At 44.2% G+C, this 25,425-nt stretch overlaps 1 protein-coding gene across 2 annotated transcripts in view; it reads left to right on the top strand.

The window, feature by feature from the left end:
- Positions 1-263: 263 nt before the first annotated feature.
- Positions 264-25,425, top strand: part of mtm1 (myotubularin 1) — a 111,534-nt gene continuing 86,372 nt past the window's right edge. Inside the window, exons 1-2 of one of the 2 annotated variants that reach the window (XM_038774205.1) lie at positions 264-361; positions 24,062-24,161. In XM_038774205.1, the coding sequence (XP_038630133.1) occupies positions 24,096-24,161 (66 nt within the window). In that variant the 5' untranslated portion in view covers positions 264-361; positions 24,062-24,095. Of the gene's footprint in view, positions 362-11,345; positions 11,407-24,061; positions 24,162-25,425 lie in introns of those variants that run through there. The other variant, XM_038774206.1, reaches the window with a different exon arrangement.

The raw sequence follows: 25,425 nt of genomic DNA, 5'->3' as shown, positions 1-25,425 counted from the left end.
TTAATAAAATAAAAACAATCTGCCTGAATGTTTTTTAATCCAGGGCTGCACACAGCACACGGACTGATCTTCAATGCCTGGAGAGCACAGGGCATGGAGGGTGGGGGTGGGGATTGGGGGGGGGGAAAGGTTGGTCACCCTGGCTCCCAGCCAGCGTAGGCTGGGAGACTACAGCTCCCAGAGGCCCGCGCGGCCGGCGCGCGTGCGCAGTGAGGGCGGGGAGGCGGCCAGGTGACGCGACCTGCGCGTGCGCAGTGGGGGGTGGTCAGGTGATGCGGTCGGCGGCGGCGGCGGGTAGAGGAGGCGGTGGTGGAGGAGTCGGCGGTTCTGGGCTGGTCAGGCTCCCGGGCGGCCAGAGCAGGTAAGGCTCCTTCCCATTGTTATCGTCACGGTCACGCTTCACTCCGTGGGCGCCGTCTTGTTTCGGGTGAATGCAGTGTGGGTGGTTTGTGCTGGGGCGAAAGGGTTGTAGTGAGGGCTGGGCCTGTGTGCACTCTTTCCCCCCCCCCCCCCCCCCCCCCAACCCCATCACACCCCACCCTGCACTGGGCAGCTGTCAAAGTTAGCAGTTCAAATCCAGCCTTTTAATCATCAGAGAATCTGGGCGAGCAATTCCCCATGTCCACTCTCCAGACCTCAGTGGTGAACATCCATCCACTTTCTGGGTTGGTGCAGTTCTAGTAAATGTCAGAGAGGGTTAAATGTCCGGCATTCATTTACATTCATTTGTGCTTGTATCTATTTTTTTTAGTTCCGCCCCCCATTCTCGTTGTCAGCTCAGGGGTATTAAAGCTTAAGTAGGACTTTTTTTTTAACATAGCAGTCACAGCATTGTGGCACTTTAGTCCTAGTTGTAAGAAGCACCCTGGATGTTTAGGTGCTTGTGTGCTTGTCATAAGATAACTGACATTCAGCACAGCTGAAACCGAAAAAGGTTTCATCCAAGGGCTGATGGGGAAACACGAGCACCCCTCATATTCCAATCTGTGGGATCCAACACGTTTTGGCTGCTTTGCTTTGTTTTTTTGTTTCCAGAGTAGTGTTTAAGGGCTTTGGGCTGCTGTTACTTTTTAAAAATAATGCTGTGGAGATGCTGGTGTTGGACTGGGGTAAGCACAGTAAGAAGTCTTACAACACCAGGTTAAAGTCCAACAGGTTTGTTTCAAACACGAGCTTTTGGAGCATTCACCTGAGGAAGGAGCTGCGCTCTGAAAGCTCGTGTTTGAAACAAACCTGTTGGACTTTAACCTGGGGTTGTCAGACTACTTACTTTTTTTAATAAAGCAGTGTATGCAGGTTTTACTGATTTAGCAATGAATTTGCTCCTGTACTCAGGAATGATGGAATGGATGCTGGTAGACCTTTGTTACTTCATAAGTTCTTTGTCTGAGCCAGAGGTAGGCTATTCCATAGGAAGAATCACAGATCAGTTACATGATCCAATAAATGTGCGCATGTCATATGATCAAGGGCAGGAAATCTAGCTATTTTTTTCCCCTCAGCCATGGGCACTGAGGTCAGTTGCATTCTAGGCAGCATCCTGGTAAATCTCCTTTGCACCCTTTCCAGTGCTTCCACATCCTTCCTATAATGAGGTGACCAGAACTGCAGACAATACTCCAAATGTGGTCTAACCAAGGTCTTGTACAGTTGCAGCATAACCTCACGGCTCTTAAACTCAATCCCCCATTAATAAATGCTAACACACTATAGGCTTTCTTCACGGCTCTATCCACTTGGGTGGCAACTTTCAGAGATTTATGGACATGACCTCCGAGATCTCTCTGCTCCTCCACATTCTTCAGAACTCTGCCGTTAACCCTGTAATCCGCATTCAAATTTGTCCGACCAAAATGAATCACCTCACACTTATCAGGGTTAAACTCCATCTGCCGCTTTTCAGCCCAGCTCTGCATCCTATCAATGTCTCTTTGCATCCTACAACAGCCCTCCACAGTATCCACTACTCCACCAATCTTGGTGTCATCAGCAAATTTACTAACCGAACCTTCAACTCCATCATCCAAGTCATTGATAAAAATCGCAAATAGCAGAAGACCCAGCACTGATCCCTGTGGTACACCACTGGTGACTGGGCTCCAGGATGAAAATTTACCATCTACCACCACCCTCTGTCTTCTGTGTGATAGCCAGTTACTGATCCAATCAGCCAAATTTCCCTCTATGCCATGCCTCCTTACTTTCTGCATGAGCCGACCATGGGGCACCTTATCAAACACCTTACTAAAATCCATGTATAGGACATCAACTGCTCTATCTTCATCTATGTACTTAGTTACCTCCTCAAAGAATACAATCAAACTTGAGGCAAGACTTGCCCCTCACAAATGTGCTGATTATCCTGGATTAAGCTATATCTTTCCAAATGATAATAAATCCTATCCCTCTGGACCCTTTCCAATAATTTACCCATGACCGAAGTGAGACTAACCGGCCTATAATTCCCAGGGTTATATCTATTCCCTTTCTTGAACAAGGGGACAACATTTGCCTCTCTACAGTGTTCTGGCACTATTCCTGTAGGCAGTGAGGACATAAAGATCAAAGCCAAAGGCTCTGCAATCTTATCCCTCGCCTCCCAAAGAATCCTAGGATATATCCCATCAGGCCCAGGGGACTTGTCTATCCTCAGGCTTCTCAAAATTTCTAACACATCTTCCTTCCGATTATCTACCTCCTCCAGCTTACCAGCCTGTATTGCACTATCCTCCTCAACAACATGGCCCCTCTCCTTTGTGAGCACTGAAGAAAAGTATTCATTTAGGGCCCCTCCTATATCTTCAGACTCCATGCACACGTTCCCACTACTGTCCTTGACAGGTCCTAACTTCCACCTTGGTCATTCTTTTATTCCTCACCTAAGTGTAAAAAGCCTTGGGGGTTTCTTGATCCTACCTGCCAAGGACTTCTCATGCCCCCTCCTAACTCTCCAAAGCCCTTTCTTGAGCTCCTTCCTAGCTATCTTGTATCCCTCAAGTGCCCGAACTGAACCTTGTTTTCTCATCCTTACATAAGCTCCCTTCTTCCTTTTGACAAGACATTCAACCTCTTTTGTAAACCATGGTTCCCTCACTCGACCATTTTCACCCTGCCTGACAGGGACATACATATCAAGGACATGCAGTATTTGCTCCTTGAACAAACTCCACATCTCAATTGTGCCTATCCCTGACAGTTCCTGTTTCCGTCGTATGCTCCCCAATTCTTGCCTAAGCGCATTGTAATTACTCCTCCCCCAATTATGAATCTTGCCCTGCCATATGTTCCTATCCGCCTCCATTGCTATAGTGAAAGTCACCGAATTATGTTCACTATCTCCAAAGTGCTCTCCCACAGCCAAATCTAACACTTGGTCCAGTTCATTACCCAGTACCAAATCCACTGTGGCCCCGCCTCTTGTCCACATATTGTGTGAGGAAACCCTCCTGCACACACTGGATAAAAACAGCCCCATCCAAACAATTCGAATTATCGTGGTTCCAATCAATATTTGGAAAGTTAAAGTCACCCATGACAACTACCCTGTGACTACCGCACCTATCCAAAATCTGCATTGCAATCTTTTCCTCCACATCTCTGTTACTGTTTGGGGGCCTATATAGAACATAGAACAGTACAGCACAGAACAGGCCCTTCGGCCCTCGATGTTGTGCCGAGCAATGATCACCCTACTCAAACCCACATCCACCCTATACCTGTAACCCAACAACCCCCCCTTAACCTTACTTTTTAGGACACTACGGGCAATTTAGCATGACCAATCCACCTAACCCGCACATCTTTGGACTGTGGGAGGAAACCGGAGCACCCGGAGGAAACCCACGCACACACTGGGAGGACGAGCAGACTCCGCACAGACAGTGACCGAGCCGGGAATCGAACCTGGGACCCTGGAGCTGTGAAGCATTTATGCTAACCACCATGCTACCGTGCTGCCCCTATAGAAAACGCCTAACAAAGCCATACTAAATTGCCCGAGTGTCCAAAAGGTTAGGTGGGGTTACGGCCTTAGGGTGGAGGTTTGGGTTTAAGTAGGGTGTTCTTTCCAAGGGCAGGTGCAGATATGATGGGCCGAATGGCTTCCTATTATGTAAATTCTATGATTCTATGAATATCTAAGATTGTTTGGAGCGATATACTGGATGTTGGAACATTCAGAAATTTGTTGAGGTTGATTTTGAAGGATTTGTTCGGATTAAAATAGGGTCTTGCACAAATGTCATTTTTCTTGCTTTGTCTTTCTGCAAAAATATTTCTTCCGCTCCCAAATAAGATAAGGACATAATGATAAAATCTCTTCGTATTCTCTTCGCTACAGGCCAATTATCACTTTGCTGAGGTCACTGTTAAATACTTTGTTTCCGAATGTTTTTTTTGGGTTGGATGTGTTTTCAGTGTAGTGAATATTGATCATAGGAGTAGCATAAACTAATGCAATAGTTTAAATCAGGGTTTAAGATATGTGAGCACATTTCCAAAAAAAAAGAACTGAGTGAGGCCTTCAAACTTGCCACACTGCACGTGCCTGCAATCTCCTACTTTACTGCAGATGGAATTGCTAAGTATTTAAAATATCATGAGCTGAAAGCTTACAGTGGTGCATGTTATTGTACATTTTCGTATGGTATTAGCCATCGCTCAGTTGGCAATGGTCTTGCGTCTGGATCAAATGGTCGTGTTTGAGCCCTACTGCAGAGGCACGAGCATAAAATCTAGGCTAAGATTCTAGTGCGGTAGTGAGGGAATATGGTGGCGTTTGGAGGTTCTGTCTTTTGGATGAGATGTTAAACCAATGTGGAACTTGCCATGTGCAATTTGACCCGTCTTTTCTGCAATATAACAGTGGCTGCCCAAGAGTACACGCTCCTAGGCACTTTGTTGTTTGTTGCTTGCAAAGTGTTTTGCAATGTATGTTTTCCTTTTATTAATGAAAATTTGTGAGATTGTTTTACTTACAATTTGTTTATCAGTTGAGCACAGCCAGCCTTTTTAATAAATCCACTTTATCAATGTTTAGTTCATTGTGTTTCAACTATCTCTTCTGCTATGACTTATGGCAGCAACTTCTACCTTGATGATGTCAGGTGCAGAATACTCATGCAATACTTTAACCTTGCCCTCTGCCTCCACTTCTTCCTATAGAAGATTGAGGAAATCTGAAACTCTCCTTGCAAAAACTGTTGAGGCTGAGAACCTGCAAACTGAGATTGATGTATTTTTGTTGGGGGGGGGGGGGGGGGGGATGTTGAGGGTTATGGAACGAAGGTGGCTAGACGGAGTCGAGATAGAGATGCATTAGTGATGTCCACCTCTTGAGGGAGACACTAGCAGTGCTATAATAATAATCGCTTATTGTCACAAGTAGGCTTCAATGAAGTTCCTGTGAAATGCCCCTAGTCGCTACATTCCGGCGCCTGTTCGGGGAGGCCGGTATGAGAATTGAACCTGCACTGCTGGCCTTGTTCTGCATTACAAATCAGCTGTTTAGCCCACTGTGGTAAACCAGCCCCTATTGCTATTGTGGTAATGGTGGTACTGAGAACGGGCACCTTTATCAAAATAAGGCAAACTCTTGATGTCTCTGAGACAGATACGTGCAAGATATCTGTCCAGTCCTTTTTACATTTCCCTTGTTTCTCTTGCATTAATTTAAACTGATTTCTCTTCAAGTAGGGGAGACTTTGTTTTCAGTTAACAGCAAAATCGAGATCCAAGAAACATGTTCATGTCTTTTTTGTGCTGAATAAGGTAAAACACCTGAAAAAGGAAAACCTGTCTTTTCATTCTATGACCTGCAAACCATGTTGGCCTGTGAGGGTGCTTTGCATCTTATTTAACTCTTTTCTTCACCTACATGCCGTCCACATGTGCATGCTTCTATTGCCACAGAATAGCATGTGATAGGAAATCCGACTAATCCGAAACCTTAATTTATGGTCACCTTTTCTAATATTCTGATTATGGGGCACAGAAACCAGTTATAGCACCGCTATATTGCCAAGGCTAAGATCAGTGAACTCAGTACTGGCTGGGGGTAGAAGTTGAGATCTAGCCTCCTGTGTTACTCAGGTTCTCATTTTTCTTTTTTTTTTAATAAACAATTTTATTGAGGTAGGTTTTGGCTTTATAAACAGTTGCAGACATCATCAGAAAGAAAGAAAAAAAGGCAAAAATGTGCAAACATCCATGTACTTTCGATACTTCAATCGTAACATATTGCACCAGCCCGCTCCTCTCCCACCGGTACTACCCGCCATATTTTCCCTCCTACTCTACTCTAACCCCCCCACCCACCCCCTGCTGACGCTCACTCTCCCGCAAAGAAGTCAATAAATGGTTGCCACCTCCGGACGAACCCCTGCACAGATCCCCTCAATGCGAACTCAATTTTCTCCATACCTGGGAAACTCGACATGTCCGCAAGCCACCACTCAGTCTTCGGGGGCTTTGAGTCCCTCCACGCCAATAGTATTCATCGCCGGGCTATCAGGGAAGCAAAGGCCAAAACATCGGCCTCTTTCTCCCCCTGGACCCCCGGGTCCTCCGAAACCCCAAAAATTGCCACCCCTGGACTCATCACCACCCTTGTTTTTAGCAAGGTTCTCATTTTTCTAACCAGCCAAAGCACTTTATATTTTTAATTGAGATTTTGTGTGATTCGCCAAAAGAAAAGTGACATTTAGATGCTTTTGTGTTTTCAATTTTTACTGGTTTGCTGGGAGTGAAGGCCAACTTGCGTTTTGGAAAAGAATCATGGAAAGGAAATATTTTGATTAAAAGGAAATACCATAGATGCTGGAGAGCTGGAATAAAATCAAATTGTTGGAAATACGCAGCAAGTCAATCGGCATCTAAAGTGAAACAGTAGGTTACGATACTTTAGGTTTGTACCCTTCATCAGAATGTTTAATGAAGGGCTGCACTCCTGTAGCCTCATAAACTCTTTTCTCTCCACAGATGTTGATGGACCTGCTGTGTATTCCCAATTGTTTGTTTTGCATTGTGCTTTCCTTTCTGAAAAGGAAAAAATGAATAGTTACGCACTCCTGTTGCTTAACAGCCATTCAGATCTAAGATGAATAAATCACAGGCTGGAATAGATGCAGCAGGATTCTAAAGGCAATAAGAAAGGCAGTTGTCAGATGGGCAGCACAGTAGCACAGTGGTTAGCATAGTGGGTAGCACAGTGCCAGGTTCGATCCCCAGCTTGGGTCACTGTCTGCGGAGCCTGCACGTTCTCCCCGTGTCTGTGTGGGTTTTCTCCGGGTGTACCGGTTTCCTCCCACAAGTCCTGAAAGACAAGCTTGTTGGGTGAATTGGACATTCTGAATTCTCCCTCAGTGTGGCGACTTGGGGATTTTCACAGTAACTTCATTGCAGTGTTAATATAAGCCTACTTGTGACAATAATATAGATTATTATTAGCATAGATCCTCCAGAGATCACTGAATACTACAGAGGTTTTTTTTAAAATTTAGAGTACCCAATTCATTTTTTCCAATTAAGGGACAATTTAGCGTGGCCAATCCACCTAGCCTGTGCATCTTTTGGGTTGTGGGGGCGAAACCCATGCAAACACCGGGAGAATGTACAAACTCCACACTGACAGTGACCCAGAGCCGGGATCGAACCTGGGATCTAGGCGCCGTGAGGCAGCAGGGCTAACCCACTGCCTCACCGTGCTGCCCTGAATACTACAGAGGTGCCTGAGATCTGGAGAAGGTCAGATGTTACTCCTATCTATTTTAAAAAGTAAGCAAATGTGACCCAGGAAAGTATAGGTCAGTGAGTTATGGAAACCCTGATTAAAGGTAAAGTCAGGGAGCTTCTGGATTGAAACAAAAACATAAATAATAACCACTACAAATTCCTGAAGGGAGACACCGACTTTATGGGTTTTCTTTTTAGGGAGTGAGATAGGTAAGGAAATCGATGTAGTGTAATTGGATATCAATAAAATCTTTGACACAGGCCCTGCAAAAGCGAGTGCTGGAAATAAGTGTGAACCGGTAAAATTATTCTTAAAGTGATTTGTGATTAATTGACAGAATCAAAAGGTGATCGGTTAAGGATTGTCAGCTGCATGGGAGAATGTTATTAGTCCCGTCCCTCAAGGAACTGTTTTAGCATCTCTTTTGCTTTAATATCTTTAGAGATGATGTGGAACAAGCACAGTGTCAAAATTTGTAGATGATACCAAACTAATAAAGGTGGGTAGACTGAAGAGTTGAATGAATAACCTAAAGGAGGATTTGAATATACTTGGAAATTGACAGGAGAGGTGACAAGTGAAATTCAGTGCAGAGAAATGCAAAATGAATCCAAAATGGTTTAATGAGTCATTCTCAGCAATGCAAAGGATGGTGTGGGACAGGTCTTGAACGTTCCCAAGATTGCTCTCTGTCCTGTTTGCAGAGCTCAGCTGGAATAAGGAGAGTCCTGGGGTTCCCTAAAGTGTTGGAGGAAAATAAATGTCAGTGTCCTTACTCCTGTCTGCACATGAAACTAAACCACAGTATCTGTCATGCCTTTGGAAAAAGCAGGAAAATGGTGGAAATTATATCTTCATATGACTGTGACGCAGCTAATCTACGGGGACTAATTGTTGTGTCTGTAAAATCTCAGATACCTTGACCAATATTTAAGCAAGTTTTACCCAGATATAGTAGTGTCGGTGGTTTACTGGGCTATTTTGGAAGAGAAGACACTACTGGAAGGGATCAAAGCAAAGTGGGAGGAAGAGTTGGGAGAGGGTATGGATGAGAGGTTTTGGTGTGAGGTGCTCCGGAGACTGAACGCCTCCATCTCGTGCACGAGGTTGGGGCTGATACAGCTGAAGCTGGTGTATAGAGTACACCTCACAAGGGCGAGGATGAGCTGCCTCTTTGAGGAGGTAGAAGATGTCTTAACATGGCCCGGGGTGGTGGGGCGAGCGAATCACATTCATGTGTTTTGATCCTGTCCAAAGATGGAGGATTACTGGAAGGAGGTTTTTGGGGTAATCTCTAAAGTGGTGCACGTGAAACTGGACCTGGGCCCTCGGGAGGCCATATTCAGGGTGCCAGACCCTCCAAGTTGGAAACGGGTGCGGAGGCAGATGTTGTAGCCTTCCGAAGGCGGATCCTGTTGGGATGGAGAGCAACCTCTCCACCCTGTGCCCTGGCGTAGCGGGGGGGAACCTGTTGGAATTCTTGATTCTTGAGAAGGTTAAGTTTGAACTGAGGGGAAGGATGGAGGGGTTCTATAATTCATGGGTGTTATTCATTATGCACTTTCAAGAATTGAATGACATAGAACAGGGGTGGGCAAACTTTTCCGTGCAAGGGCCGCATTCAGAAATTCACAATTCACAAAGGGCCGCATAGTATATTAAGTAAAATAATTACTTCACCCGGTTATGATTGTGGGCGCCTCATATAGAACATAGAACAGTACAGCACAGAACAGGCCCTTCGGCCCTCGACGTTGTGCCAAGCAATGATCACCCTACTCAAGTCAACATATCCACCCTATACCAGTAAGTAACCCAACAGCCCCCCCACCCATTAACCGCTAAAAAAAATTAAAAAAAAAAAAAAAATTTAAAAAACAAATTTTTTTTTTTTTTTTTTTAATGACTTGGTGGGCCGCATAAATACCTTTGGCGGGCCGCATGCGGCCCGCGGGCCGTAGTTTGCCCACCCCTGACATAGAACATTTGTGGGGGGGAGTTCGGGGGAGGGGGACTGTATGTGTTAATGGTGACTGTGGGTGAATCCTGATTCCTTTTATTTATTTATGTTAACATGCGGACATTGGGGTTGGTGGGAGGATGGGATTGTTTTTGTTGATATGGGAATTGACATTATATTAGTTACTGATTATTGTTTATTATTGGTGGGTTTAAATGTGGCAGAAAATGTGAAAAAGGAGAATAAAAATATTTTTAAAATTTTACCCAGGTGACAAAAAGTATAAAATCAAAGCAACTTTATTTAATATCATTATCCTTAAATTTTTTTGTTTTTTTGAAAATAAATTGAGTACCCAATTATATTTTCTCCAATTAAGGGGCAATTTAGCGTAGCCAATCCATCCATCCTGCACATCTTTGGGTTGTGGGGGTGAAACCCACGCAGACATGGGAGAATGTGCAAACTCCACATGGACAATGACCCAGAGCCGGGATTTGAACCCGGGTCCTCAGCGCTGCAGTCCCAGTGCTAACCACTGCGCCGCATGCAACCCTTACTTATCCTTAAATTGACCCAATAATATTTACTAAAGTTTCCCAAGGTTTGTTATACTACCCGAACAGATGATTTTGATTGTGCTGTGGGTCTGAGTCTCTCGGGTCCGTCGTTGTGAAGGTGGGTCTTGTGCTTCTTCCTCCCGCCTCTGGACTGATGTCTCCATTGCCTCCGCATGGAACTTCGCTGCTGATGTGCCTTGGGTGCCTGTTCTTATCCCCCCTCCATTTGTGCCCTTTTGCCACTTCCTCTGGCTTTCTGCCAATGAGGCCTTGGGAGGCGATCCTGACACCCAATGGCCTGGTTGATGACCGTTTGACAGGATACCTGAGACTGCCCCAGGTGTCCATCTCTGGTGGTGTGGTCAGCACATAATCTGTTCCCAGACAAGGTAACAACAGAAACTCTGGGTACTCGAAAGTCTGGCTCGATCTGGACAATGCACCGCTGCATATCAATAGGGTGCTATGATTTCCTGGTGGGTGATTGACGGGTATGTTTCTGTTGGTCTGTGGATTGTGTATTTGACTTTGGTCAAGTCTGAATTCCCAACAGCCTGCCTGAGGTTTGATTTTGACTGCAGTTTGAGTTTTTGCCAAAATTCTTTAATTTAAAATATCTAATTTAATCGGGCTCAAAATTAGGCCCTGTCAGGTTACCACAGTAGGTGGGTAGTTTTGGATGATGTGCCTGGCTTGGTATTTTTTGACAGTCACAGCAAACTCTGTTCATTCTTTGTTGGGTTTACTTTATACTCTTGCTTGCTCTCTGCAGATACACATTTCAGACCCTGGTCATGTGCAGGTATTGGTAAGGACAGTGATAAATCTAAACAAGTTGTGGAAGAGTGAGTAGTAGATTTTAAAATATTTTCTCCTAATTTTTACTTGGGAACAGGAGTGGATCAAAGGAAGTCACCTTAATTCTCAATGTGTTTACAATTATAGCAGGACTTGCAGAATTAATCTAATCCCAAACAACTCTTGGACACTGTAGCTATTGTACCAGCGATGATTTTATACCATTAGAACCATTGAGTCCAACAGCAGATTTTACTCATGTAATCCCCAGAATTACTGAACTGCGATATTGGATTGCAAATCTCATTAATCGTTTGTAAAAGAGACCTGCCCATCATGGGAATTCATGTTTTCAGGTTTGTGACCACCTTGTGTTTGTCTGTTGAGTTAGTTGTAATCAATTTTTTCAGAATATGTACTGTATTCATTCTGATTGATCTTCTGAGATTTGGACAGGTTTAAAGTCCAGAGTCTGTGTGTGTTAAATGGGTGTTGGTGGCGTATTGGCACCTGACTAATAATCCAGAGACCCAGGGTGATGCTCTGGGCACCTGGGTTCGAACTCCACCGTGGACACTGGAGAAATTTGAATACATTAAAAAGAAGTCTGGTGGAATTAAAAGTCTAACCACCCCCCTGAAAGAGCGCCCCACCAAGGCCCACTCCCCCACCCTATCCCTGCCTAACCTGCACATGTTTTGGACACTAAGGGGCCATTTCTTTTTTAGCAAGGCCAGCCCATATAACCTAATGTCTTTTTGGACTGTGGCAAGAAACCGGAGCACCCGGAGGAAACCCGCGCATGCATTGGGAGAACGTGCAAACTCCACACAGACAATCACCTACGGCCGGAATTGAACCTCGGTCCCTGGCGCTGTGATGCAGCAGTGCTAACCACTGTGCCGTCGTGCTGCCTACATACAGTCAATAAAGTTGCTGTTGTAGTACAGGAAATACGATAGACCTTTTGCACAAAGCATTGTCGCTTAACCATCAAGGCGATGATGAATAGACGATCTGTTTCATTCGTGATGTCGGTGGTGGGATAAATGTTGGCCAGGAAACCACCTCTTTGTAATAGTGAGGTTATTGATATCCACCCAAGAGGACAAACTTGGGCCATGGTTTAACATCCCCTCTGAGGACAGAGCCTCTGACAGTGCTGCACTGAACGTCTGCATTTGGCTTTCAAATCTCTGGAGTAGGACTTGAATCCACAACTTTCTATCAATTGATCCACAATCAAGATCCAAATTCTGAGGCAGGCATTTGTATTATTTAAGAGTAAATTCATGGCTGTAATGGGAATGAAAAAAATGATCTGTATAATGAAATGTTTAGGGACATGAAAATTATGTTTTTAAAAATTGCAGTGAAATATCGATATGGAAACTAAAGGCTTCATGTGGCACTTAAAAAAGAGGAACAAGGAGGAAAGCAAATACACAAGATTGCAAGAGGATTACGATTAGTTGTATTTTGAATATTTTCTGACGTTTCCTATATTTGTGACCGCAAGTTAAATATTAAAGCATATCATCTGCATCAGGGCAGGTTAAAATTAATGAGGTTGAAATCTGCTGTGACGTGATTATAACCCTGTGAAACTGCCAATATATTGTGTCATTAATGTTCTAGAATTTTATTTGTGTCCTTGAAATTGACGTCAAATTTTATCCTCTCTAAACTCCACAGCTGACATTACTTCATTATTTTTCACCTAATTTTATCTTTGCTTTTGCGTGGTGTCATGGCACAATCGTGACAGACAGCATTTTTGGGATGTTGACCTTTATTGCCAAGATTTGGGCGTGGGGTATAGTGGTTGAATGTAAAAGTGAGTCCAATCCACCTAGCCTGCACATCTTTTGGGTTGTGGGGGCGAAGCCCACGCAAACACTGGGAGAATGTGCAAACTCCACACGGACAGTGACCCAGAGCCGGGATCACATCTGGGACCTCGGAGCCGTGAGGTCCCACAGTCCCGTGCATGCGCGTTCAAGATGGCGGCGCCCATGCTGCTCCGTCTGGACCTGTAAAGACTTAATTGCCTGCAAAGACTCGCATTCAAAGTATCGTCTTACATCTTTGACTTTGTCTATATTTTTATATATATATATAAATATGTATGTATGTATGTTTCTGGAACCTACCTCTTCATTCACCTGAGGAAGGAGCAGTGCTTCGAAAGCTAGTGATTCAAAACAAACCTGTTGGACTTTAACCTGGTGTTGTAAGACTTCTTACTTGGATAAATAAGGCAGACAAGTAAAAGCTGTTCCCATTGGCTGATGGTACAAGAACCAAGGGAACACAGATTTAAGGAAAGAAATGCAACGGCATTTGAGGAAGAGCATTTTTATGCAGTTAGTGGTAACAAACTGGTCTTCAAAGCTGAGATGACTAATGATTTCAAAAGACATTGGATGGAGCAGTTGGGGGAAATAAACTTACAGGCTTACTTGTATAGAGTGGGCAAACGGGGTTGACAGAATTGCGCTAAAGAGAACCAGCATGGGCTTGATGAGGCCAAATGACATGTTTCTGACCTTATAATGGAGGGATTGTCATTGATGAAGCAGTTGAAGACGGTTGGACCTAGCACACTTCACCAAAGAACTTGGGCACTGATATCCTGGGGCTGAGATGGTTGGCCCTCAATAACCGCAACCATCTTCCTTTGGACTAGGGATGACATCAGCCAGTGGCTGGTTTTCGTCCTAATTTCCATTGACTTCAACTTTACAAGAGCTCGATGCCATACTTGGTCAAATGCTGCCTTGATAACAAGGGCAGTCACTCATCATCTCTGGAGCTATCTGTGGTGTAGTGGTATTCATGTTTGCCTAACACGCAAAAGATTCCCGGTTCAAAAGCAGGAGGCAGGTAGCATTTTGAAAACTACCTCTGGAATTCTGCTTTTTTTGTCCATTGTTGGGTCAAGATTGAAATGAGATGTGAATCTGAATTGTCCTGGCGGAAACCAAACGCTGTATCGTTGAGCAGGTTATTCTTTTAAATAAATCAAGTAACCAATTAAATTAAATCACGTAAACTGAGGGACAAATTAAAGGGACAGCCTCTTAAATGGATACTGCCTGAAACGAAAGTCAATCACAAATGAAACTTAAAACGTGAAACCAAAACATGATTAAGAGGGCCAGTGAGCAGGTTGTTAGTGTTGCTTGATTACACTGTCAATGACACCCATTACTTTGCTGAGTGAGAGTAGGTTGATAGAGCAGTAATTGTCTGGGGTGATTTTCTTTTTTGGCAGGATGTAACTACACAATTTTCCATTTTCAGGCAAATGTCAGTGTGGTAGCTGTCCTGGAACAACTTGTCTCAATGCACAGTTAGTACCAGTGCCCAAAACTTTAGCACGACAGCTAGAATGTGTTGTAGCTCATAACCTTTGATGTATCAAGTGCCGTCAGCTGTTTCTTTATATTGTGTTGAGTGAATCAAACTAGTTGGAGACTGGTTTCTGTGATAGACACCTCCGGAGAATGCTGATGTGGATCATCCATTCTACCCTTCTAGTTGAAGATGGTTGCAGACGCCTTGTCGGTTACACTCTTCCCCACTGTCATTGAGGAATGGGTGTTCATGGAATCTCTTCAATTATCCACTGCCATTCATGAATGGCTATGGCAGAACTGCAGATCTTTGATCTTATCCATTGGTTGTGGGATTGGTTAGCTTACTGCTTTTGTTGGTTAGCATGCATATAACCCTGTTGTAGCTTCACTAAATTGGCTTCATAGTTTTAGTTATGCCAAATGCTGCATCTGGTATGTTCTCCCGCACTCCTCGTTGAAATGGGGTGGGTCCCCTGGTGGAGTGATGGACCATGAAATAACAGACTGTGGTTGAATTCAATTCCACTGCTGCTGATACCCAATTTTCAGCTCTGTTTAGAATCAATCCATTTTAGTGCTACAGAGCACAATGGAGGATGACCTCAATGTTGAAGACAGAACTAGGTCTCCACAAAGATTGTGTGGTGATAACTCGTACCACTACTGTCATGGACAGATGCATCTGTGACAGATTGAATGACAAGGATGAGGTCAATGAGGCTTTTTCCTTGTGTTGGTTTTCTTGCCAGACCCAGGCTGGCAGCTGTGTCCTTCATGACTTGACCAGCTTGATTATTAGTGGTGCCACCGAGCACTCTTGGTGATGAACATTGAAGTCTCCACCAAGAGTGCATTAAGTGCTCTGCCTCTTCCAAGTGATGTGCAATGTGGAAGGATGATGTGGAGATGCCGGCGTTGGACTGGGGTGAGCACAGTAAGAAGTCTTACAACACCAGGTTAAAGTCCAACAGGTTTGTTTCAAACACGAGCTTTCGGAGTGAACACCTGAAGAAGGAGCCGTGCTCCGAAAGCTCGTGTTTGAAACAAACCTGTTGGACTTTAACCTGGTGTTGTAAGACTTCTTACAATGTGGAAGGGGCATCGCTTCATCAGCTGATAGAGGGTGGTAGGAGGTAATTAGCAGGTGATTTCCTTACCCATGTTTCACCGATGCTACAAGACTTCATGGGGTCTAGAGTCGATGTTGAAGACTCCCAGGGTTACTCCTGATTGTATAGCTCCTGAAGTGTGTTTTCCTGTCCGGGGAGAGATGTTTGGGATATTAGCTGGCTAGTATGGTTCTGGAATGTCAGGCTTTCCCAATTTTGGCACAAATCTGCAGATGTTGGTAAGGAAGATCCTGTAGGTTTGACTGGCCTTTGCTGTGTTCTGTGCCAAGGTTAGTGACAGATGGTTTGTTCAGTTTTATTATTTTTTAAAATAGTGGTTTGGTGCAACTGGATGGCTTGCAATGCCATCGAAAGGGAAGTTATGAATTAACCTGTGCGGTATGGTAGCACAGTGGTTAGCACTGTTGCGTCACAACGCCAGGGTCCCAGGTTCGATTCGCGGCTTAGATCATTGTCTCTGCGGAGTCTGCACGTTCTCCCTGTGTTTGCGTGGGTTTCCTCCGGGTGCTCCGGTTTCCTTCCACAAGACCTGAAAGATGTGCGATTGGGTAATTTGGACATTCTGAATTCTCCCTCCATGCACCCGAACAGGCGTCTAGGGGCTTTTCACAGTAACTTCATTGCAGTGTTAATGTAAGCTGACTTGTAACAATAAAGATTATTATTATAAGTCTGGAGCCACATGTATAACATTGTATGCTTTCAAGAAGGAGTTAGATATAGATCTTGAGGCTAAAGGGATCAAAGGACATGGGGGTAAAGGAAACTGGCTGCTGAGTTAGGTGATCAGCCATGGCCATGATGAATGGCGGAATTGGCTCGAAGGGCCAAATGGCCTCCTATTTTCTGTGTTTCTGTCAGTCACACTGACTAAGGATGGTTGAAGGACTTCAATGACTCAAACAGGTTTTCACAACAATCCTGTGATTTGAGGGTCTCTTTTACTGAGACTAACTTTCTGTTAAACTCCATTCATCATGATCATGGCTGATCATCCCAACTCAGTAATTGGTTTCTGCTTTACCCCCACCCGTGTCCTTTGATCCCTTTAGCTAAACTACAGATTTATTTAATTAAAGGAGCCTAAAATCCCCAGCTGCCAGTTATAGACCAAAGTACACTTGGAATTGGGAGATTGCTTTATTTAGAGTGTGAAGATCTTTCCTGTGCAGAGGTTTTTGTTGAAGAGGATTGACATTGTATATTGTGTACTGAAATTCTTCCAGTAAATGTGGTGTGACGTTTTTCACATAGTTGGAATTGGACAGCAGGGCATGATCACTGAAGTTGCAGCATATTGTATGGTCAAATTGCATTACAAGAATATGATACCACCTTAAAATCTGCACAACCGTTTGCCTGTTCAGCGATTCGGGTCTAATTGAACAGATAAATAATTTGGGAGGATTTTTCGTCAAACCCCACTGAGCTGTCGTCATGTGACTTTACTAGGATGGCACTGAATAGCTGTGTGGTTAAAAGATCTAAATGATGGTGATTAGAGAAATAGTTCAGTTCAAAGTATAATATTGTTTGACAGGCAATTTTAAATTATGCAGCTGTTGGGTGTAAATATGTTCCGAGTGAATTCAAACACTTCTGTCTTTGGCTTTTTAAAAAAAAGTAAATGTGTTGAATCTTTTGATCATTGCACAGCAAACAAGTATTGGATTTGTGTACAGATACTGCTGAGCCCAACAACACATTCCCCAAAACCTTGAAACTGGCCTGGACTTGCAATAGATCTTACTGAGAAGATCCAATTTGGAGCATTAGTACAAAATGGGTGTGCACTCCTGAGCCTTGCTGACATTTTCTTATAATCTAGCCTGTCGGTTCCCTCTTTGCTTCTGCTGCCTTCTAGGCACTGTTCCTGATTATTTCAAGATACTGTCTGCAATAGTTTTTGGACTGCATCAATAGTATAGAATTTTATAAATAATACCTTCAGATAATGAACAATAATGGTGCAGAGTTGCGATGCTGCAGTTTAAATCCTGCTCGGAACTTCCTGTGGTGACCCTGTAGGCTGCATGGTAGCACAGTGGGTAGCACTGTTGCTTCACAGCTCCGACCAGGTACAAGTCCCGGCTTGGGCCACTGTCCGTGTGAACAGGTGCCGTAGTTTGGCGACTTTTCACAGTAACTTCATTGAAGTGTTAATGTAAGCCCACTTGTGACACTAATAAAGATTATTATTATTATTATGTAGGTGGAGGTTGCACATTTGATGTGTTATGCTGCTGGAGTCTTTGTTTTTGGGTTTTTGTGCCTGGTCTCAGGAGTACTTTTTGTATGAGCTGGTGTGGGAAGTCAGAAGTCATTAAATGTGAGGCTGCTGTTGAATGTGGTATTTCTCCGGCGTAGGGAAGGGAGTTGGAGGTTGTGGTGGCACTCGATGCGGAGAAGGCGTTTGATCGGATGGAGTGGAGTTATTTGATGGCAGTGTGGAGAAATTTGGGATTGGGCCGAAGTTCGTGGCATGGGTACAGTTGCTGTATAAGGAGCTGATAGCGAGCATGTGCACAAATTATACCAATTCAGGGTACTTTTCATTGCACTGGAGAACAAAGCAGGGGTGCCCCATGTCTCTTCCCCCCCCCCCCCCTTGTGTTTGCGTTGGCGTAAGAGCCCTTTGCCATTGTGTTGAGGGGCTCGGGGTTCTGGGAGAGGTATCATGTTTGTTCATTTTTGAAAAGGGAATAACAAAAATTCTACATTGATGTGCAACTGCATTTATACAATGAATGGCACAAAGAATATTTTTGTCAATTTGAAATGGATTTTAAAGCCAGAACAGTTAGGATTCCAGTGTTTTGCCAACATCCTGTTTTTCCATCTTGTTCTGAAATATTGCCATTGAACAGCAAGCTGTTTGTCCACACATCAGATGTGCACTTGCGACTGCGATGATTTAAATCTGATTCTCCTAAAGACGTTGATTCACACTTGCACAGGCAAGAGCAAACTATACAGCTGTTTATTTATGTGTAAACCTGGGAAGGGGGCAGTGCCTCGCAGGACCTTGTGTTCTAGTCCATACCAGACTTTGACAGATGTATATATCTTTTTAAAAAAAATATTTTTTTATTTTCCTTCACATTTTCTCCCAAATTTACACCTAACAATAATTAGTAATGAATGTAATGTCAATCCCCATATACTCCCCCTCAGTTCAAATTTGACCTTTTCAAGCGTTAAGAATTCCAGCAGACCCCCATACTACGCCAGGGCACATGGTGGCGAAGTTGATCTCCACCCTAACAGGATCGACCTTTGGGCGATCAACGAGGTGAAGGCTATAATATCTGCCTCCGTACCCATTTCCAACCCCGGCTGGTCCAACACTCCGAATGTGGTCTCCCGAGGTCCCGGGTCCAGTTTCACGTGCACCACTTTAGAGATTACCCTAGACACCTAGAACATAGAACAGTACAGCACAGAACAGGCCCTTCGGCCCTCAATGTTGTGGCGAGCCATGATCACCCTACTCAAACCCACGCATCCACCCTATACCCGTAACCCAACAACCCCCCCCTTAACCTTACTTTTATTAGGACACTACGGGCAATTTAGCATGGCCAATCCACCTAACCCGCACATCTTTGGACTGTGGGAGGAAACCGGAGCACCCGGAGGAAACCCACGCACACAGGGGGAGGACGTGCAGACTCCACACAGACAGTGACCCAGCCAGGAATCGAACCTGGGACCCTGGAGCTGTGAAGCATTTATGCTAACCACCATGCTACCCTGCTGCCCCTAAGGAGGATACATTGTTCCAGTAATCCTCCAGCTTTGGACACAAACAAAACATTTGAACGTGGTTTACGGGGTCTTCCTCGAAAAGTTCAACACATCTTCTACCCCCAAAAGCCGGCACATCCTTGCCCTTGTGTGTGCGCTCTATCCACCACCTTCAGTTGTATCAACCCCAACCTTGTACCCTCCGGAGCACCTCACACCAGAACCCCTCTCCCAACTCTTCCTCCCACTTAGCCTTGATCCCTTCTAGCGGCGCCTTATCCTGCTCCAAAACAGCCCTGTAAACCGCTGATACTACCCCATTCTCCAGTCGTCAGCACCTTCTCCAGCAATATGGAAGCCGGCACTACAGGGAAGCTCTGTAACTCCTTTCTGGCAAAGTCTCGAACCTGCATGTATCTGAATGTTTCCCCCTGTTCCAGCCCAAACTTCGCTCCCAGCTCCTTCAGTCATGCAAAACAACCCCCAAGAAATAAATCTTTCAGTGTTCTAATTCCTTTCTCCTCCCATCTCTGAAAATTTCCATCCCACTTTCCTGGTTCAAATCTATGGTTCCCCCGAATCGGCATTTCCCTTGACCCTGCCCCAACCCGAAGTGCTGTCGAAACTGCCTCCAAATTCTCAACGAAGCTATTACTACCGGATCAGATGTATATTTCTTGCTGGTTGGCAGTCAGGGATAGAAACCATGGTTGTGATCTGAGGCCAATTCGAGAGCTGAGTTTAGCTAATTAATCACAGACCAGGGGTTGAAGGCTGGGAGCCTTCTTAATCCATATAGTTCAACGCCACATCATCCTGACTGAACATTTTACCCACTGAGCCATGAGACACTTTGACCAAACTGATTTTGATTCCTATTTGGCTTTTATGATTAAGGCAGAGTAAATTCAGATGGTGTTGATCTTGGCTGGCAAGGTCCTGAGTTCAAATCCTGCTCCAGTACATGACCTCCTGACGCTTCACCGCACTGACGGAGTGCTGCTAAATCAGAGATGCTCATTTTTTCGATGAGATCTTTTTGAGGATGTTAAGGATCCCAAGTCAGACATGTAGGTCATCGTGAAGGGCAATAGCAAGAAAATGCTTGTTTTACTCAGCTCTCTGATACTCCTGGGAGATGAAACTTCAAAATGCTGACCGCCTCATAGACTTTTCGTGTTCTTAATGTGTTGTCACAGGTCGGGTACTACAGCTTAGTCCTTCCATTTGGAGTCAGCTGTAAGTTAATAATTGACTCTGGGGTCTCAATCTCAAAAGGAATTTTTGTTTTCCCCCCTAAATTTAGAGTACCCAATTCTTTATTTCCAATTAAGGAGCGTGGCCAATTCACCTACCCTGCACATCTTTTTGGGTTGTGGGGGTGAGACCCACGCAAACACGGGGAGAATGTCCAAATTCCACATGGGCAGTGACCCGGGGCTGGGATCAAACTTGGGTCTTCGGTGCCATGAGGCAGCCGTGCTAACCAGTGCGTCACCATGCTGCCCCTCAAAGGGAATTTTTCACCACCACTTCTCTTCCAAAATCTGAAACTTCTCTCATTTGCCTGTTCTTCCCTGCATTTAACACACATGGGATCTGCATCCTTACTTGCATTGGTACAATTGACAAAACTATACCTCAAGAAATCATCTTTATACTGCTTTGTTCTAAGTTAAGTTTCACGGTTGTTAACCAGAATCCCTGAGCTCTGTACAGAGCTAACACTAACACTGTTCTGTCGTGTCCTGGACTCTCCTGATCAGCTCTCTTCAGATTCGGATGTGAGACCCTGGCCAATAGGTATGCTGCCTATTTGTGTCTCTGGCCAACTGTTACTGTAAGAAAACAATTCATCTTCGCAGTCCTCTTAAAAAATGGAAGAAACTCTGCTCTGTGATTTGGTGGCAAAAGCACGTACATACAGGACACTTGATGTCAAGTGTACGTGCAGGGCGTGTGACCTCGCTGCTGCCACTTATGGCCCAAAGACTGCACACGTTACCGTCTCAAAGGTGGCAGCGGCAGCCATTGCGGCATTTGGATGCTTTTCCTACGATCGGGACCACCATGGGAATGCCGCGACCAATCGTTGCTCCGCGACCCTGCTGACATTCCCCCTGTGACCCACTCGCGGGTCAAGACCTGCACTTTGGAAAAACTCTGGCCTATATTTTCTTGAAATCTTTTAAAAGGGCACAATAGACTACAGAATTAATTTAAAGATGTTGTTCGTTGGGGTTCTAATGTTTGGAAAATACAGAAATGACCATTGTTTTTAGGCCTTAGGTTATGATCAACCAGGGGCCGATCCAGTATTTGTTTTAAATCTCTCTGTTCAGCATGCTCCCTAACATTCATCATGAAGTATATCCATTTAACATTAAATGAATTAAGATGTATGAAAATATTTTGTTAAGTTGGGGAAGTTGAACAGCATGGCTGAGAGTTATAGCAACTGAGTACTGGCGGAAATCTTTGATCACTCTGACTGGTGTAGGATTTCAAAACTATAATTAAGAGTTATATATTGATTTTATTCTTGGAATACTGCAAAACTGGGTGTTCATTTATGACTGAAGAGAACATACAGCTTGGGTTTGCATGTTGTGTTCTTGGCTTCTTGCCACAGAATTACTGAAAAATGCAGTGTGGAAGAGGTCCTTAGGCCCATTGAGCCTGCACCGACACATGAAAAACACCTGACCTGCCGACCTAAACCCATTTGCCAGCACCTTGAATGTAGATACTTTTTAAAGGATGTGAGGCAGCCTGCCTCTACCACCCTCCCAGGCAGTGCATTCCAGACCGTCACCGCCCTTTGGGTGGGTTTTTCCTAAAATCCCCCCTGAACCTCCGGTCCCTCACCTTGAACTTGTGTCCCCTCGTGACTGACCCTTCAACTAAAGGAACAGCTGCTCCCTTTCCACCCTGTCCGTGCCCCTCATAATCTTGTACACCGTGATCAGGTAGCCCCTCAGTCTTATCTGCTCCAGTGAAAGCAGCCCAAGTCCATCCAACCTCTTCATAACTTAAATGTTGCAACACAGGCAACATCCTGGTGAATCTCCTCTGCACCCCCTCCTGTGCAATCGCATCCTTCCTATAATGTGGCGACCAAAATTGCACACACTACTCCAGCTGTGGCCTCACCAAAGTTCTTTACAATTCCAACATGACCTCCCTGCTTTTGTAATCTATGCCTCGATTGATAAAGGCAAATGTCCCATATGCTTTTTTCACCATCCTATTAATATTCCCCTGCCTTCAGAGATCTATGGACAAACCCGCCAAGGTCCCTTTGTTCCTCGGAACTTCCCAGTGTCATGCTGTCCATTGAATATTTCCGTGTCAAATTTCTCCTTCCAAAGTGCATCAACGTACACTTTTCAGAGTTAAATTGCAATTGCCACTTATCTATCCATTTGACCATCTCGTCTATATCTTCCTGAACCCAAGACACTCGACCCCACTGTTAATCATCAAGCCAATCTTTCAGTCATCCACAAATATACTGATCCTGCCCTCCATTTAGCCATATATGTCGTTTATATAAATGAAGAATAATGGGGGATCCAGCACAGATCCCTATGGTATTCCACTGGACGCTGGCTTCCAGTCACTAAAGCAGCCTCAGCAGTGAATAACTCCTAGCTCTCTTATCAATAACTTGTATCTGAAGTTATGATAAAATTAATTGGAATATTGACTTGCTTTGTGGCTTCCAGGGCTCCCTGGCTTGAGTCTGAATGGTCCAATAGAATGGACAGCTTTGGATGTGTTTTTTGTAAAATGTTCTCATTCCTCTGCCAACCCTTCATGTAGTTTTGTAACCTAACTAATTCTATATTCAAAGCATAGATGGCACAGATGTTACAATCACCAGCAATGTCTCATCTTCCAGTACTTGACTAAGCCAAAAAGGCAATTATTGCTACTAGGCTTTCTGAAACAAGCATGCTTCAAGTGCCTTATTCTGCTTATATTTTATCAGTCAAACAATTATTTTTTTATGTCAATCCAATCTGTTTTGTGCATGCTATCAATTTTCATTTAGGAGCAACCACCGTCAGAAAAAAGGAGGAAAAATTAATTCTCTTTGGTTCTCCAGGGCTGAATTAACTGTGCTCGGAAACGCAATGTTACACGCCTGATAGCCAATTGGTAAAGGGAGAAATCGGAGTAAATCTTTACTTGCTGTAGATTTATTCACAGAGAATCATTTCAGGTACATAATCCCAAATCTGACATGCACCCTCGAAGTGTCTCTCTACATGCGCTCAAATAACCATCCAATCAATGCCCTTCACCTGTATGTAGTTAACCTCAATTGATACAATTAACACGCAAGTTGAATAATATTTACTTGGGGACTGCACCACTGCTGGCGTATGAAAAGGACCTGGAGATATGATTTCTTTGTCCGTGAAATGATGTTTGACTTCTGTTTGACAGTCCCTTGCAGCAGCATGATTTATATTGGACTCTGTAGTTTGTTATTCTTGGGTCGACCCCCCCCCCCCAAAATAAATTGGAACAGTGAATGATGCTGAGATGGTGTGTTATCTACACCAATGAATTGGGGTATAACTTGTATCGTTGATGCACTTTCACACAGATGAAAGTGACAACGATCAAGATCGACATAGACTTTTAGCAAAATCCATTTAATACATCTCGCTGTAATGACTCGAGCAGGGCCTGTTTAATTTTTTAGAAAGACACATAACCATGGATGTGTTGCCATAGCTAACTGGTATGTTTTATTGCAGTCGACTTTGCTTCATTGAAGAACCTGGGTAAATTATGGCTTCGGCATCCTTCCGGATAGTAAATTCCACGCCTTCATCAATCAATGCAACAAATAACAAGGTATGTTTCTTTCCTCCCCTAAAGTTACTGATTCTTGCTGATGTCTATCTACATCCAGGGATCAGTGCAGACCTCCAATACCTCTGTTTTTTAAAAATAATTTTGAAGCACCCAATTCTTTTTTTTTCCAATTAGGGGGCAATTTAGTGTGGCCAATTCACCTACCCAGCACATCTTTGGGTTGTGGGGATGAGACCCTTGCAACATCCACATGGACAGTGACTAGAGGCCGGGATCGAACCCGGATCCTCAACGCTGAGAGGCAGCAGTGTTATTACAAGCCATTCAGTCATACATGATAGCCGAGACCAATCCCATCCTCAATCAGTGTTCGCAAATCTATTTCCCTGCATGGGTCAGAGATCAGAAGTGGGCAACCACCTAGGCTGTTTTTTTTAAATGCCTCCAACCTTAAGGGCAGCACGGTAGCACTGTGGTTAGCACAATTGCTTCACAGCTCCAGGTCCCAGATTCAATTCCCGGCTTGGGTCACTGTCTGTGCGAAGTCTGCACGTTCTCCCCGTGAGTGCGTGGGTTTCCTCTGGGTGCTCCAGTTTCCTCCCACAGTCCAAAGATGTGCAGGTTAGGTGGATTGGCCGTGCTAAAATTGTCCTTGGTGTCCAAAATTGCCCTAGGTGTTGGGTGGGGTTACTGGGTTATGGAGTCGGTGCAGACTTGATGGGCCGAATGGCCTCCTGCACTGTAAATTCTATGATCTATGAGCTTCATTAACCAAGGATATTGAGGCAAATTGTAGTGCTCCAGTTCCCAGATTAGCCAGCTCATTATGTACTGAGAACTGAGTGGCTGTTTTGGGGAAAAAATAATTCTGTGGCTGTCCCTCTCTTGGCAAGGCCACCATTTATTGTCCACCATTAGTGGTCCAGCTAGCAGTCTGTTTTCGTGAACTGCTGCAATCAGTGTCATTCTTTGATAGGACTAAGGTGCTTACTTTTCAGGGGCAGTTAAAAATCAAGTGGCTAAAATGGTTTCCTTCACCAAAGGACATTTAGTAAGCGGTAGGGTTTTTATGATATTTACGTCATGGCCATTTAAAAAAAAATCAGATTTTTCTTCTCAATTTCAAATTCTTGTGCGTCAGTCGAGGCCTCTGGATTATTTATCCACTGCAGTGCTTGCTGAGTAAGGACAATTTCAGCAAGTGTTTATTTCCCCACTGGTTTTAATTATCAACTGTATAATGTATGAGTCAAATGATTAATGATATAAAGTGTTCATACGTTCAGGAAACATAGAATTAAAA

Source organism: Scyliorhinus canicula, chromosome 17 (assembly GCF_902713615.1).
Source record: "Scyliorhinus canicula chromosome 17, sScyCan1.1, whole genome shotgun sequence".
Classification (NCBI taxonomy): Eukaryota; Metazoa; Chordata; class Chondrichthyes; order Carcharhiniformes; family Scyliorhinidae; genus Scyliorhinus; species Scyliorhinus canicula.
Note: the sequence above shows the minus strand (reverse complement) of the source record. Positions and strands in the feature narration are given on the sequence as shown.